The 16,117-nt window shown below is 40.1% G+C and overlaps 1 protein-coding gene across 2 annotated transcripts; it reads left to right on the top strand.

The window, feature by feature from the left end:
* The first annotated feature begins 48 nt into the window (after positions 1-48).
* On the top strand, positions 49-15,131 carry wdr97 (WD repeat domain 97). Of its 2 annotated transcripts, none has more exons than XM_036125306.1 (19): positions 49-473; positions 2,235-2,356; positions 2,447-3,167; positions 4,261-4,409; positions 4,489-4,725; positions 4,809-4,899; positions 6,467-6,596; positions 6,682-6,758; positions 6,837-6,918; positions 6,996-7,148; positions 9,281-9,406; positions 10,544-10,636; positions 10,712-10,879; positions 10,972-11,175; positions 11,258-11,382; positions 11,478-11,646; positions 13,157-13,329; positions 13,923-13,987; positions 14,086-15,131. In XM_036125306.1, the coding sequence occupies exons 1-19, from the start codon at positions 67-69 to the stop codon at positions 14,343-14,345; spliced, it is 3,552 nt and encodes a 1,183-aa protein (XP_035981199.1). In that variant the 5' UTR covers positions 49-66; the 3' UTR covers positions 14,346-15,131. The 2 variants fall into 2 exon arrangements, with proteins under 2 accessions (XP_035981199.1, XP_035981198.1); XM_036125305.1 differs by having other exon boundaries at positions 10,541-10,636.
* The last annotated feature ends 986 nt before the right edge of the window (positions 15,132-16,117 follow it).

The raw sequence follows: 16,117 nt of genomic DNA, 5'->3' as shown, positions 1-16,117 counted from the left end.
GCTGCATTCGTCAGCCTCCACCAGGACGACACGGCGAGCGTTTTCAGATCTAAACAAGGCAAGCGGATGCTCACGGGTAAACAGCCTTTTCTGGGTCTGACTCCTACAAAGATGCCCGGATGGATGATAGGCTGGGGACCCGGGCCCGTCTTCACGCTGCTGGACAGCGAGTTGCGGCATCTGGGCTCCGCGGACGACGCCCTGGACATTCGCCTGTGTGAGCCGGCGGAGCACTCCTGGGAGCTTGTCACTGCGGGTCATGGGAACGTGTGTGTGTGGTCCGTGTTGCTCCTGAGGTGCAAGGTGAGGATACAGCAAGGGCTGCAGCAGCACAGAGAATACACTCACTTGGCACTGGCTCCTCCGCTCAGGGACAGGCCTCACAGAGCCTATGTTGCAGCCGGGAGGTTCGTGACTGTGGTCGACCTCGACGGTGCCATGGTTTTGGACCACAAGTGGGATCTTTGTGAAAGGTCTGCAGGATTATGATGATTACGGTGTTATGAACAATGATAGGTTTTGTGGAATCTGATGCAGTTTCATGTTAAAGGGGTGATCTCATAACCTGACCCTATCCAGATGGATTTCAGTCCGCCTAGCTCTGCCTAGCTTCACTCACATCCATCTGGGACCTCTCCCATAGAGAGTGATTTCTCCAACCAATTTTATTGTCCAGCCAATCAGGACGCAGGGCTGGAGTTTCATAGATGTGACGTAGTGGAGAAGCGACCGTGAGACTGTTTTGATTCAGACAGCAATGGCGGCTCGCATCGAGGAAGCAAGCGTTAGCATTGATGCTGCTATTTCTTCCGTGTTGTCCAATCTACCTAATATTGTTTAATTAAAAGAACATCAGAGAATAGCTCTGAAGGCTTTTGTTGGTGGAAACCATGTTTTCGCCCTTCTCCCGACCGGATTTGGCAAGTTTTGTTTTCCGGGGCGCGGACGTGGCGGAGCGGTTAGCGCTAACCATGTTAGGAGGCCTTTAGTCCTCAAAGCGCTGTCTTCCCCCCTCTTCCTGTCAGCTCACTGGCAATAAAACGCGTGCCACTAGAGCCGCAAACACATTTAAAAAAAAAAAATGTTTTTTTTTCTGCGTCGCTCTCATCAGCGTCACGGGTTAGCTTCGGTGTGAGTGGTTGAAATAGCACGTCGATAAAGATGACAGACAAGTGGCTTATCCAATCATATGCAAGGATTTTTGATAAGGCCCAGCCTTCTGAAACGCCATTCCTATGGATCTGTCCCAGATGGATGAGTGGAGCTAGGCGGAGCAAAATACATCTGGCTAGGGTCAGGTTAGTGATCTCATTGACTGCTTGGTAATGTGGAAGGAATTAGGCTTAAAATCAGTTATAAATGATAACATTTTCCACACCATAAAGAGTATAAAGAACTCCACAATGTCCTTTTTTTTTTTTTACAAGTCCTTACATTACAACCACAACCAACGTATTCAATGTGTCTTACAAAGTTGTGCATAGCAACAAAGTTTTACAGACAAGATTTTCAAAAATGCATTTGAATTTTGTAGTCTGCCCACTTCGGTCAATACTTTGTTAAAACACCCTTTCCTTTGCGAGTTGGACTTAGACTGGACCATTCCACTACCAGGTCAGATCGCAAAGAATTGTTTTAAAGGGGAGTGAATAAAACTGCATGCTATACCTTCCAAGTTATATCTGCGTTCTGTACCTCTCAGGTGTTTAATTGTAAAAGAAAGCCATAAGATGCTTTTCCTTCAACTTCAATTTATGTGTTATTTGTGTCAGTCTAGCATAAATTTGGGGTTCTAACATAAAGTGTGAAGGACATTAAATGGGTATACCATTGTTCATTAGAAAAATATACTCTAATGAACTTTTTAAAATCCTTTAAGATGTTTTTAAAATATAGACTGGCGACCTGTCCAGGTTGTACCCCGCCTCTCGTCCATTGACAGCTGGAGATAGGCACCAGCACCCGTCGCGACCCCACAAGGGATAGACATGTTAGAAAATGGATGGATGGATGTTTTTAAAATATTTTATAATTCTATCTGGATACTTTTCTATATTGATTACAAGATGTTTTCAGTTGACTTGAAGCTTTGTTTTATGTAGCTTATTTCACTTAATTGTACAGGTGTTTAGACCAGTCAGCATGGTTTTATATGTATGAATAAACTGAGCCTGATGTGATAAACTGGTAAGGTTTTTAAAATGGATATGAAGCAAGCTTTCTGTATCTCACAGCGACATCACGGCAATGGTGTTCTGCGTCCAGCTCGACTGTTTGATCATCGCTTCCAAAGATCTGTCCATAACAGCCTGGGGTCTTGACTGGGTTCCACGCGTGACTTTTATAGGTCATAATGGTAAGCTTCAACGTCTCCAGGCTTGATTTTCTTTAATGTCTGATTGACTTCGGGGGTTTTTTTACGTTCTGTTTGTTTGCTTCTACGTAGGCGTGGTGAATTCGCTGCACTACTGCACCAAAGCAAACCTGCTGATATCGTGCGCTGGGGATTGCACCATCCGTAGCTGGGATGTGGAGAACTGCAAGGCGGTCGACTGTGTCCACACACAGCAAGAGAACCCTCCGCTGTGTTTGGGTGGCAAAAGGAACGGACACCCGTTTTTCTCTTTTTCGGCCAAGGGCGTGGATCTTTGGATTCTAACTTCTTGGTACACCCTCCACTCTAGGTTTAAAGGGGACGAAGGCGCCCCACTGACACAAATCCTAGTGTTGCATTCCCCTCCTCACTACCCAACTCGAGTCGTGTGTGTCAGCGCAGACAGCCATGTCCGCCTCGTTTCTGCCAGAACAGGAGATGTGCTGACTTCCTTCAAAGCAGAAGACAAGATTTTATGTGCCGCCTACTGCCTCCACAAAGAGCTTCTGCTGGCGTTGACCGAGGAAGGCACCGTGCTGCAGGCCAGCACGCTCACTAATCCAGCCGCTTTGATACACACATGGAAAGGTAGGGGCCAGGGCCCCTGGCTGACCACAGACACCGTGTCTCAAAGGATTGCCCAGAATCTGCCTGCGCCTGGCCCGGCCCGTTGCTTGGCGCTTTACAGCTCCATGACAGACCCTCTGAGAGCTTTAAAGGAGTGGAAGAGTTTACAGGAGCAGGGAGACCACAGCCAGACGAACGACAGATGTGTTGATCATTTAAAAAACAAGTAAGCTGCCCATTTTTGCATTAAAGCAATGTAATGCTAGGTGTGTATTCACACACCCCATCCAGACCCCTAAATTTAGTCACTTCCTTGATCGCAGCGTGCTTCTGTAACAGTGGTGGATGGTGATCAAACTTTTCTTCCAGCAAAAGTCTTGTGAACTTTGTCGTAGTCTGACCTTTCTTTACACCCTTATGTTTAAGGGACATTCGCTAGCGCACGTAAGCTACCTTTGACTGACAGCTATGATGAATTAATCTGATTGAATGAAGAATGACACAAAAAGCCTTGATTGGCCATGAGGAGAATCTTTAAGTAACCAATTAGTGATCAGCATAAAGTCACATGGGATGCAAAAGTGTTCTGTCCAATTTGGTACCTATACCGGCTTAGTGAACCCCCAATAAACCCGAAATGGAACGGGAATGCTGAAAAACCTAAAGTCAGACACATTTTATGAGAGGACAGGTGCAAAATGTACTTTTTATTTCATAATTCATATTTATTGCATCACACTTTTTTTCCCTACAGTTTTATTGGGGGTGGCACCCTAGTGCCTCCTACTGACAAGTCCCTTAGTACCAGTGAAAGGACCTCTTAGTCATTCAGCATGTAAATACATTCTGGAAAATCTCTTGTTGTTAAATCTGTGGAAAGGGATCGGAACAGGAAGCTGTTCCCACATTTCTGTGGACTCGTGTACAAAACAAGGCACGTTAGGCCAATGAGCAACTTTGGTGAGGAAAAACTTCAGTTGCCTGGTCTGAGTCCCGATCTCACCTTTGGGATGAACTAAAGAGGAGACTGTGAGCCAGGATTTCCTGTCCAACATCAATGTCTGACCTCATGTGCTTCTTGAAAATGATCAAATACCCCAAAAACATTGTGGAGAGCCTATTCAGAAGAGTCAAAGCTTTAATAGCTGCAAAGTGTGTGCCAATAATATCATGGTAAACCCTGTGGATTTAGAAGTTGTTATCCAGGTTCACATGTGTATGGGGGGTAGATAAGTTTGGCAATACAGAGTAGAGTTCTTTAAGAGCCAGAGGTCATCAGTTCTGTTAAAGTTTTTTCATATGTGTTGTGTTTGAACCAGATTTTGGATTATCATTGGCCAAACTGGCGGCTGTGTGAGTGTTCTCACATTGGACAATGGAAAGGTTCTGCAAAGATACCATGCTCATAACAGCCAGACTGTCACAGCGCTGCAGGTGTACCCGGAGAACAACTGCCTCCTCTCCTCAGGTGAATTTAAATCAAACTGTTTCGTCGCTTACGGGTTTTTGTAAGAGAAGATTTGACAACTTTAATCCCAACCATCAAGGTGAGGACTTCACGGTGGTTGTGTGGACAGTTCACCCCAACCCTGCCGTGTGTCTCACCCGACAACGGACGGTGGACTGTAGCCCGCCAGAGCTCTACCTGGCAGCGGTGGACCTTCAGCTGGCCCTGACGTTTCAAGAACCTCACAGCGGTTCCTACGGCCTACAGCTCTTTGATCTGCAGAGCACGAAAAAAGAAGATTTCCGTCATAAAAATGCGCACTCTGCCCCCCTTACAGGTCCCAGATTGGCGTAATATCTAAATTAGATGATGCAAAGGGGACTTTTGCCTGAGAAAGTTTGTTTTCTGTTTTACTTAAAGGAGTTTGTGTGGTACCCGGACCGAACGTGTTTGTTTCCAGCAGTTTGGATAAGACGGTGCGCATCTGGAACAAGAGGAATAAGCTTATCTGGTTTGACTTGATTACTTGATATAAATCCTCTTGTTTTATATTTATATAATCTGGGTTAGGGGTGTAAAACTGTTCGCACCTCTTGAACTTTATATGATATTGTCATGTTGCAACCATAAGCTTCAGTGGATTTTATTGTGGTTTTATGTGACAGACCAACAGAACGTAGTGCAGCTCAGGGGAGGGGGAAAAGTACAGGATTGTGAAATGTTTGACCGAAAACCCTGTAAAGTGTGGCGTTCATCTGCATTTAGCTTCCTTTACTCTAAAACACCTAGATAAAATCCACTGCAACTAATTACCATCAGGATTAACCTTTACTATCATACATATTTGGATTCTATTTACTTAATAAATATGATTACATTTATCTTAGTACAAATCCATCTGTTCTCTGAACGCCTCAGAGGAAAAGGAGAACCCTGGTCAGAGAATCAGCCAAGATGCAGTATGAGGGATTGCTGCAAAGCCATCAACAATGCAGACAACTGTCCACAGTAGCTCTATGCTCTTTCATGAGGAGTGAATGCTGCTTGTCAAGACTTGGTGCAATCTGCTGCGTTTCCTTAGAGAGGAATCTTTTTTTACCAATCTGTCTGGATGATTTGATTGAATTTCACTTTGTAGATGCCTTGAGATGACCATGTGTTGTGAATCGGCTCGCTCTCTCTCTCTCTCTCTCTCTCTCTATATATATATATATATATATATATATATATATATATATATACATATATACACATATATATATAAAGATGACCATGTGTTGTGAATCGGCTCGCTCTCTCTCTCTCTCTCTCTCTCTATATATACATATATATATATACATATATATATACATATATATATATATATATATATATATATATATATATATATATATATATATATATATATATATATATATATATATATATATATACATATATACACATATATATATATATAAAGATGACCATGTGTTGTGAATCGGCTCGCTCTCTCTCTCTCTCTCTATATATATATATATATATATATATATATATATATATATATATATATATATATATATATATATATATATATATATATATATATATACACATATATATATACACATATATATATATATAAAGATGACCATGTGTTGTGAATCGGCTCTCTCTCTCTCTCTCTCTCTCTCTCTCTCTCTCTCTCTCTATATATATATATATATATATATATATATATATATATATATATATATATATATATAAAGGTGGAGCTGGATATGCAGCCTGAATTGAATTGAAAATGTTGGTGGTGTTGTCATAATGTAGGGATAATGTTCTTCTGAATATATATATAAAAAAAAAAAACGGCATACATTTCATTACTTTTTTTGTGTGGAAAGACATGTTTTTTTTTATTTGCCTTCTGCTTCACAATTATGCACTTCTGTCTGTTGGTGTTCCACATAAAAAATCCCAACAAAATACAATGAAGTTTCTGGTTTAACCTGACAAAATACGAACAGGTCTGAGAGGCTTTAATACAAGCCAGAATATATTTCAGCATAAATATCCACAGACTGCGCATTTGTTTGCAGGATGCAACAGCTTCTGGAAGCACCTGAGTGCATAGCATACGGTGGAAACGGTCAACTATTTCTGGGCATCAATGGGGACCTGTACAAGATGGAGTTTGCCCAGTTTCTACCAGATAAATACAAACAAACGGTGCAACTTTTCGCTGATTGTTTTTAATCACGTTAAGAAGTACGCCCAAGGAACGTTTTATTATTTCTATCTCTGTTCTTTTCAGCTTCTTTACAACAGTTTCGAAGATCCTCTTTCTGCCTTGCCCATTCCCAAGATTAAAGAAACCCACGACCAAACAGAGTAAGATGATGTCCCACTTTTAAGTCAAGATAATAATGCAGGAAATCCTAACAACCTCCCACCAATATTGTGTTACAGCTCTTCAAATTATAGAACAGAAAAACTGCTGAAAGCCATCAACAGCAACCAGGTGACAAGGATAGACGTGCAACATGATGAGGTGTGTGTACACAGGAAAATTTTTAAGATCTGCTGAACACTAATGATTATAAGGCTCGTGCATTTTGTTTTTGTCAGGAGCGGTTGTTGATCATAGACTTGGACCTGAAGGCTCTGATACAGGAAACTGTCAATTGCACAAAAAGGAAGCCTCCCAGTACAAAACTAACCAGGAAAAGGGCCTTCGACCGCTACATGTATAAACTATATGGCTTGCCGCCTTCTGCAGAGGTAAAATATTTCACCAATCACTTGTTGTTTCACCTGGTTTTCTCCAGCTTTAAGTCAAATTAAACATTCAAATAGCCTTTATGAATCGTGGACCTGTTTATAGTGGTCCTCAAACACGTACATACCCCGGTTAAATGGCCAGGTGTTTGTGATGTAAAAAAAACGAGACCACGGTAAATTATTTCAAAGCTTTTTCAACTTTTAATGTGACAGGTACAAAAAAAACAAAACTGATTTATTACCTGGAAACATGAGGGGGAAAGCTCGTCAACTTTGTTCAAGCACATTTCATGAGATTTTAACACTGAGTTTACAGTACACTGGCCACAGCATTATTTAAAGACCATGACACAGTGAAGACTGCCATCAATAATTGAAGAAAATGTGACCACAAATCCCTTTGATAAAACTGAATGTTGCTCCAAAATATGTTTTCATCCAAAAACAATATTTGGGCCGGCCAACATGCCCAACGCCTGTGGGAAAATGTGTTGTGGGGACTTTAAGCAAAAGTACTTTTAAAGGTAGTTTTACTGCATCATAGTTATTACATGTAATTTAGTAATACTATTTCTGAAGTGATGCTACTCTTCCTTCAGTCTAATTTCTTTCCACACTGCTCACCTGTGGGGACTCTGCTGAGTGAAAAACAAGAGCATTTTAACCAAACATGCACAGACACATACCCGCCTAGCTTATCGCCACCTTCCTAAAATAATGGCCTAAGTTATTTTTTTTAAGTTTTTCAGAAAACACACAAAATTATGCGGCAATAAGTCATGAAGTTGAACAATCACTTATTTTTTGGAAGGTGACGTTATTCTAAAAGAACACTTGTATAAAACACGTCAGCAAGCTTCCTTGTTCTAGTTTTATATTATCTTGTCACTGTGAGCAGGTTGCACCTCTGAGGCATAAGTTACGGTCTGTACTGGTTTAAAATGTTTTGTGTTATGAAAAGATTTTGTTTTAAAATTAATTCCAAAAAAAAAGTAAAAATCAAAAGCAACTGGACTTGTTTTCCGTAGTTGAAGATGTTTCGCTTCTTCTCCAGGAAGCTTTCTCAATTCAAAAAGTCCGGCCACAGCATAAAGTTTGTATTGTTTTCATGTATTTATTGTCATTTTCATATAATCAGATATTAAAACTTAACAGTTACTTAGTACTTTAGTAATCTTTTCACACAAACATTTTTTTACCCTTAAGTATGGCAATTTTTTTAAATGTTTATTTTGTACTTCCACTTAAATACGATGCATTTTTGGCTATTCTACCCACCTCTGTTACGGTCCAATTAACCCAAACTAGAACCTGGACAATTATTCCAAAAGGTGTCTAAAAATATAGTGCATAAACAAAAGGAACCCCATGCCCGTACTGAAACATGGCCGCATTATGCTGTGTAGAAATTTAGTCTACACTAGAATTTGGGTTTTATTTGAGCTGGATTAAACTATGAAGAGTCTAAATATTTCAATTTCGACCAAAAACCTTAAAATGGCTGCTAGAGAGTTGTTTTTTTAACTTCACATAGAGACCCAGCATGGATCCATATTAACAAAAATATTGGGCTCACCAGAGAAAAACATTACGTTTTGAAATGGCTTAGCAGGAGTCCAGGAGTAAAATCAATAGAAAGTCTGTGGGGGTCAACTAAGGGGCGTGGACAGAAGATGGGCTCACAGTCTGATGGATCTGGAGAACATTTCAAAGAGAGAATCTGCAAATATCCCCAACTCAAGATGGGGGAGGCTGCTAGACTCCTACCGAACTAGACTTAAAGTTGAAATTGAGCAAAAAGATGGTTTGCAAAGTGTTTAAAGGAGTGCACACTTCTGCAGCCATGTTTTTGCAGGTGTTCTTACATTTCCCCCCTAACAGATTAGTTTGTTTTATCACATAATGCATGTCACATCAAAGGTTGAAATAGTCTAAATTCTGAAATAATAATTTATCAGGGTATATTTTTTTTAGAAACCTGGCGATTTAAGAGGGCTGTTTAGACATTTGAGGTTTATCTTATACATACAGAAAAAACCTCTTTCTTTACTCCTTTTTTTTTACATTAAGCATGTTTCAAAAATACTGCATATTGACAAACGATCTCAGCTGTTCAACACTTTGCTTTTCAGATTTGTGAAGAAGAGGATTTGGGTGAATTTTCGTTTAAGACTAAACCACACATCAGCCGACGCCGTTACGTTCCGAAGTTAAAAGAAGACCCGCTTCCTCCGCCTAAACAGGACGTTCCTGTGAAGGTCCAGAAAAAAGGCTGACAGAATGAGCCAATAACCTTTTTTATGTTCTCTCTTAACATTGTTTTTAATCTTCTCGGAGCACTTTGATGTTTTTCAGCTAAATGACAGCTTTAGGAAAGAATATGTGACACGTGTGCCATTTTCTTTTATCTGTTTGTAAATGCAGTGCTTCCCCTTTTATAGATTCCTCACGGCTTTGCTTTTTTTTCACAACTTAATGGTTCAGATCATTAAACAGGTTTTGATATCAGACAACGAGAACCAGAGTAAATACAAACAACAGTTTTAAACGGATGTTTTCAATTATTAAGGGGAATAGATTAACTGTGATACACCGCATTTCAGGAGAGTACAATTTCACAAACTACACCCTGGATTGATTTCTGCCATATGTGTGGGGGACCAAGAAATCCTGACGAGAAAGTTGCAAGGCAGACAACACTTCTGATTAAGTAAAACAACACAAAAATTGGCATTTTTGATAGGTCTGCAATCTGTTGCAGACCTATCAAGAACATCATGTCTACAGCAAAAGATGGAGGCGTTATTGTGAATGTCGAGCTTCTTTAGAACCCTGATGACTTGCTCCATGAATTTTGCTCTAGGAAAAAGTCCAGACATGACTTTGTGATCTTGACTTCAAACGTATTTGGAGTGAAGCAGGTTCAATGATTGGAAGTCCGTCTCTGAATGACTTATAAAAAAACAGAAAAATGTTTCTGGATTGGCCTAGTCAAAGTCTGGACTTGAATCCCATTGCGATGCTTTGGTGTAACCTTAAGCGGGTTGTTGCAGCTCAAATACCTACCAGTTCTGCAAAAAAGATTGGGTCAACCTTCGTCCACAGCGATGTAAAGGACTCATCACTAGGTTTCACAGACGTTGATTACAGATGTTGCTAACAAGGGTGGCACAAACACCGTGCTATTAGGTTGAGGGGGAAATTACTTTTTAACACTGGGCCAACTGTTTTGGATGTATTTTTTTCCCCTGATGAAAGAAATCAGCATTTCAAAACTACATTTTGTATTTACTCAGATTTTCTTTGTCTGATTTCCAAATTTGTTTGATGACATTTGCATGCCACTGAATAACATGGGGAAAAATGTTTTTAATCTAACTTTAAACCGTCAGAAGACCAAAAAGGCTCCAGTGAAGGTAAAAGAGATTCCAGCACCAGTTCAGAAGGTCATACGGAAGAAACAAGTCAAAGAGGAGAAAGCAAAAGAGGTAAAAGCAAGAAAGGTTCAGAGGTTATAGGACATGAGCAGACTGTGGCATTTTTATATCAGACCTGTCTTGCAGCCTGAAGAGATCGTCGTTCCAGTGGAGGAACCCCAACCCAGACTCCCAACTCCTCCTCCCAAGGACCCATCACCACCCCCACAGCGGGAACCCTCCCCCGAATTTCCAGCGTTCCTGAAACAGTTTGTAGAGACGCAATGGTTTCCTGATTTGTATCCTGACAAAAAGGTAAACATTTTTTTTAGAAATAGTAAAACTAGCGAGCATCCTTCGTGATAGACATGTTTCAGGGCTAGATGTAGGTGTTTGTATGTTTGCAGAGCATCCCATGCAGCTTGTCTCCTGAGGACTTCTCCATGCAGCTACTGAGTTACGTGCAAAACAGCAGCAGCACAGGAGACATCAAGATCCTCGAAGCAGTTCGAGCACTGCAGATCCTGCAAAGCCAGATCTTCTTAAATACCACGGATGATCTTTACACAGGGGTCACCGACGCTTTGGAGAAATTCATACGACCAGAAATGGTACGGAGAAACCAGGACGGACGCCGCATCGTGACTTACCACTGATACGGTTGTTAATCTTTTATCTGTGTGTGTGTTTCAGGCACACCTCGATCGCATAGTGATAGTTGAGATGTTACATCTGCTGGTGTATTTGAAATCTGCAATCAGTTACGATCTTGTGAAAAAACTTCTAACTATTCTGGCATATAAAGAGCTGGAGCTCCAGTGAGTCTCTAACAGTGTTCATTTGCGATGTAAGTCATATTTCTCTGTTAGTTAAGAAATGGAAAAGTAAATCCTGTTTCTTTCTGTCTTGATAGGGTACCAGTACTGCGTCTGCTCGCAGCATTAGGCGTGACTCAGGCAGAGCAGTGGCTGTACCCCGAGGTAGAGGCGTGGGAAGTGGAGCTGGAGATGGAGCCTAACAAGTGGGAGAGACTTCACGACAAAGCACATTGCTGGATGGAGTCGTGGATCTCAAAACTGAAGGTTACTAATTTCTCTTTTCATGTTGTTTTTTTATTACCCTAACTCATGCCAGACGTATGTTGCTCCGCCTAGCTCCACTCACATACATCTGGGACATCACTCATAAAAAAGTGATTTCTCCAACCAATTTTATGGTCTGGCCAATCAGGACGCAGGGCTGGAATTTCATAGATGTGACGTAGTGGAGATGCGACCATGACGTGTTTTGATAGCAATGGCGGCTCGTCGAGGAAGCAAGCGTTAGCATTGATGCTGCTATTTCTTCCGTGTTGTCCAATCTGCCTAATATTGTTTCAATAAAAGAACATCAGAGAACGGCTCTGAAGGCTTTTGTTGGTGGAAACCATGTTTTCGTCCGCGTCCCCTGCGGACGCGGACGCGCCTCGGAGCGGTTAGCGGTTAGCGTGAACCATATTAGGAGGCCTTTAGTCCTCAACGCTGTTGGCCCGGGATCGACTCACTGTCAATAAAACGCGTGCCACTAGAGCCGCGTTTTTTTTCCTGCGTCGCTCTCACAGCGTCACGGGTTAGCTTCGGTGTGAGTGGTTGAAATAGCACGTCGATAAAAATGACAGACAAGTGGCTTATCCAATCATATGCAAGAATTTTTGATAAGGCCCAGCCTTCAATAAAGGCAATTCCTATGGCGGTGTCCCAGATGTATGTGAGTGGAGCTAGGCGGAGCGACATGCGTCTGGCTTGAGTCAGGTTAGTTTTTTATACGCACCTCCAAAAATGTCAACATTTGTATTTCGTTCACTTTTAAAATGTATTACATTAACTCTGTGTGTGAGGAGAAGGCCAGACAGGAAATGGAGGAAATGGAGAGGGTCTTCTGAGCCTGCTCGCTACACTAACAGCAACCATTGAACTTTTTCTAATTTTTTCATGCCGTAACCCTGAACTTCAGTGTGTTTTAGCATTTTATTACGGAACGTTTAACACAAATCAGTTCATCTTTGTGAGATGAATACAAGGAATTTTGGCCTGTCACATTTCACCGTGGGGCCGATGTGTTCAGGGTAATGTTCAGTTGTTGTTTCCAACCATAACGGTTCTACTGGTGTGAATACTGTGGTAAGGCAATTTAAAATATACATTTTATGTATACTATTAGGTGATATTTTCTTTGTGTGGTCAGCTAACAACAATAAATAATACATAAAAAAACAGCATAGGTGAGAAAAGGAGGAAAAGAATAATTATTAGTTCAATGTAAACATTTTTATGTATATGAATATATGGAGAGGCATATAGGTGTTGTGTTTTGTTGATGATGTTGAATAAATGTGAGAAAAGGATACATTTGCATACAAATAGAGGGGAAAATACATAATGATCAGCAGGAACAGTGATCGTGGAGAAAAAAAAGGAAAAGAAGAGAATATGTCAGATTTGTAAAATGTTAACTGTTAAAGATGTGTGTCTGTGACACGGTACACTGTGCAGTGAATGATGAACCGTCTTCCACCTCCTTTTTTTTTTTTTTTTTTTTTTTTTTGCGACCCAGGAATATAACCGGTATCTGTACATGAGGAGTGAAGTGAAGTGGAAACCCCGGAGCTTCAGCGGAGTGGAGGTCCTGAAGTTCTTCTGTCTGGTGCAAAAAGAAGAGAGCAGAAAAGTCTCCTTTGTTCCACCTGCTGGCCAAAAATACAAAGTGCTCTTGCCTCAGCAAAACTGGTATCTGAATGCACATTTAAAATTGCTGTTTTCTTCTGTTACAATAGACTTTTAAAGCTTCTCGCAAAACTTTTGTATAAAAATCTGTCAAACTCACTCTAGATAGTTTGCATCCTATAAAACAACGTCATTGTTGGTTTTATTAGGTTAGCTGTTTTGTTCTAAGTCAAGACAAACAGAGCCTCCCCAAAAATATAGTTTTCAGATTAAGTGACCATTGATGATATCACATAAGTATAAGTATAAAGTTCTTTTGAATTCATTTTTGTCTTTATGTGCATCTTTATATTCCTTCTGCTATTCTGTTTGTGTTCGCAATGACACGTCTTAGCCGTATATGTAAATGTTGCAGAAATTTCAGAAACGTTGGGGAATGGAAACGATTATTGATGAGGAGCTCGGTGCACTGGTCAAATTTCATTATTGTGGATCATAATTTGGTGACTGGGTTGATTTAAATGACTTTCAGGTAACAACAAGTCTATCAGTACAAGTGGACCGGCTTGATCCTTGTGCCTCTTTTGGTATCACTGACTGAAGCAAGAAGTGGCATTAGGATTCTGATCGTTGTTATATTTTCTATTTTTTTGCAGCAGTTTCAAACCAATTCTTCGTCTTGGAGAGATGTACACCATGGCCAGGAGACGGAAATTAAGGGGTAAAGATACACTGCACCGTCAGCCAATACTTACGATTTTACTTTATTTAATGCCTAAAAAACAAATCCAGCTACATATGTGCGTTGTGTCTCTATAGGTGTTCTTTTGCCTCCCTTGCATAAACGACCCTACCTCATGCACTTTCCCAGTTTCATCACTCTGCCTCTATCTCGTGTCAACCTGCGTCCGTTTCACACAAACTCATACGAGCGCTTGATGAGGCTCCCGACCCGCAGCTACTTCATCCCCGAGCAGTCTACCGCCGAGTACTACAGGCGACGACTCGAAGACGAGCCGGTCACAGTCCCACCAACACCCGAGGAGCCCAGCACCACAGACGATTCTGAAATTATATGAAATTAAATAAAACGTGTTTATTGTCCAGCAGCACCTTGGTGAGCTGGTTGATGTAGTCGGGCTGGAGTATGGCAGCACATACAAATCAGAAATGATAAACACTGTTTACGTTTCCACTTCTCATCTTTAAGATGGATTATTTTTTTAGAGTATGCATATAATAAAACATTTTCCATGTAAAATGAAACCTGGTAATGTAAAAAAAAAAATCTCGTGTCAAATCTACAGACTGCAGTCAATACACCTTAGTGTTTGCTTTTTTAAATATTTTAAGTGTTTATATAAAGACCAGATAATACATTTGTTTAAAATCATTCTCATTTGTACATTTTTGGTGAAACACTGCTTTCCAATACGAAACGTCTTGCATCATAATGCAAATGTAGAACAATTCTTTACCTAAACTGCCTATTTAATAAGAACAATAAAAGTAAGTGAGCTTGCGGGTAAAACGTCCCTGCTGTAAATTCTACATTCTTCTTTTTTAAGAGAATGTATTAATAATATGTTTTGATCCAGGTGAAAAGAAAAGCTGAGCACAGTATTTATTTAAAAATTGCTTTGTACAAAATGTACAAAATTTGTATCTAATTATTTTTTTTATTTTTATTTTTTTGCAGCATAACAGGTAGAAATAATTGTGCTGAAAGTAAAAGGTGAAAGTCCACACCTAAATGGGACAGCACTTGGCATCTTGCTAGAACTAATTCTATCTTTCACAAGTTGTGCTTTTTACACTATTTCAAAATATAAATTATGTTTTATTATTTATTTTTCAATAAATAGGTTATTTTATATAGCATTACTCAGAATGTACTTCTATAATGGTAGGAGTTTATAAGTCCCTATTCATACCTGCAAATAAAAAACTGGATATACCTTGTACAATGTTCACATAGTTTGAAAGATGAATGACGAGAAGTACTTGGACAGCAAACAGACTTAAATCAGAGGCAACCAGACTTTTGTTCCAGGAGTCTTTATCATTTCTGGTGGCTCACAGTTGAGCAACCTGTAGCTGGTAAGCTGCTGGTTTTAAGGACATGGAGGCTCATCCTCCTGGGCGCATGCTTGGACCTTTCATCTGTGAGATCAACCTGTTGTCAACAAATGTGACGATGAAGCATCCGGGCTTCTCTCTGTTCATATTGCTAAGCTTTTCAGCCTTGTTTCTTAGGTATGACCTTCTGAACTGATGTGTGCGCGTATCTATATCGCCCTATTCAAAAAGTAAGCCTGTTATATTCCTGCATATCATTACATGATCTTGCTATAATTCTGTGTAAGGTCTTTTTCTCTATGTGGCCAATGCATTTCTTACAGTTTGGTCTATAAGCAGAGACCGGTTAATCACAAATTAACAGATTATGCCACTGATGTAAGAATTTAGAACAGAGTATTCTCTCCCCCTTAAAAAACGAGTCAGTCATAAATGTCATCCACTGTCTGCACTCAATAATGATCACAATTTAAATCAAAAATAGACTACGGTGAAGCCATTAATAGATTTTCCTATTCCAGTACCTTTGCTAACCTGAACACCATTTACCATGAGAGTCAGGAAAAATGAGTCTGTCTTATTTTGTTAGTGTTATTTTATAAACATAATAGCTTGTTTGCACATTGCATATTGGTCTGATAACCTGACTGATAACCTCTATAAATTTTTCCCCCCTAGAAAAATAAAGATGATATTAGCAAATGTATTTATGGAATTGACGTTTCCAAAATGATTGTGTACCTCTCTAATGGAAACATAAAAAAGTATCACT

The sequence above is a fragment of the Fundulus heteroclitus genome, chromosome 21 (assembly GCF_011125445.2).
Source record: "Fundulus heteroclitus isolate FHET01 chromosome 21, MU-UCD_Fhet_4.1, whole genome shotgun sequence".
Classification (NCBI taxonomy): Eukaryota; Metazoa; Chordata; class Actinopteri; order Cyprinodontiformes; family Fundulidae; genus Fundulus; species Fundulus heteroclitus.
The sequence above is the reverse complement of the archived record's forward strand: the minus strand, read 5'-3'. Positions and strand labels throughout refer to the sequence as shown.

What these genes read in the sequence shown, in the direction of transcription:
- wdr97 (XM_036125305.1), top strand. Translation starts at nt 67, where the DNA reads ATGCTCACGGGTAAACAGCCTTTTCTGGGTCTGACTCCTACAAAGATG. An exon ending in AAGTGGGATCTTTGTGAAAG is followed by an intron (nt 474 to 2,234) that starts GTCTGCAGGATT and finishes TGTATCTCACAG; the next exon opens with CGACATCACGGCAATGGTGT. An exon ending in TATAAAGAGCTGGAGCTCCA is followed by an intron (nt 11,383 to 11,477) that starts GTGAGTCTCTAA and finishes CTGTCTTGATAG; the next exon opens with GGTACCAGTACTGCGTCTGC.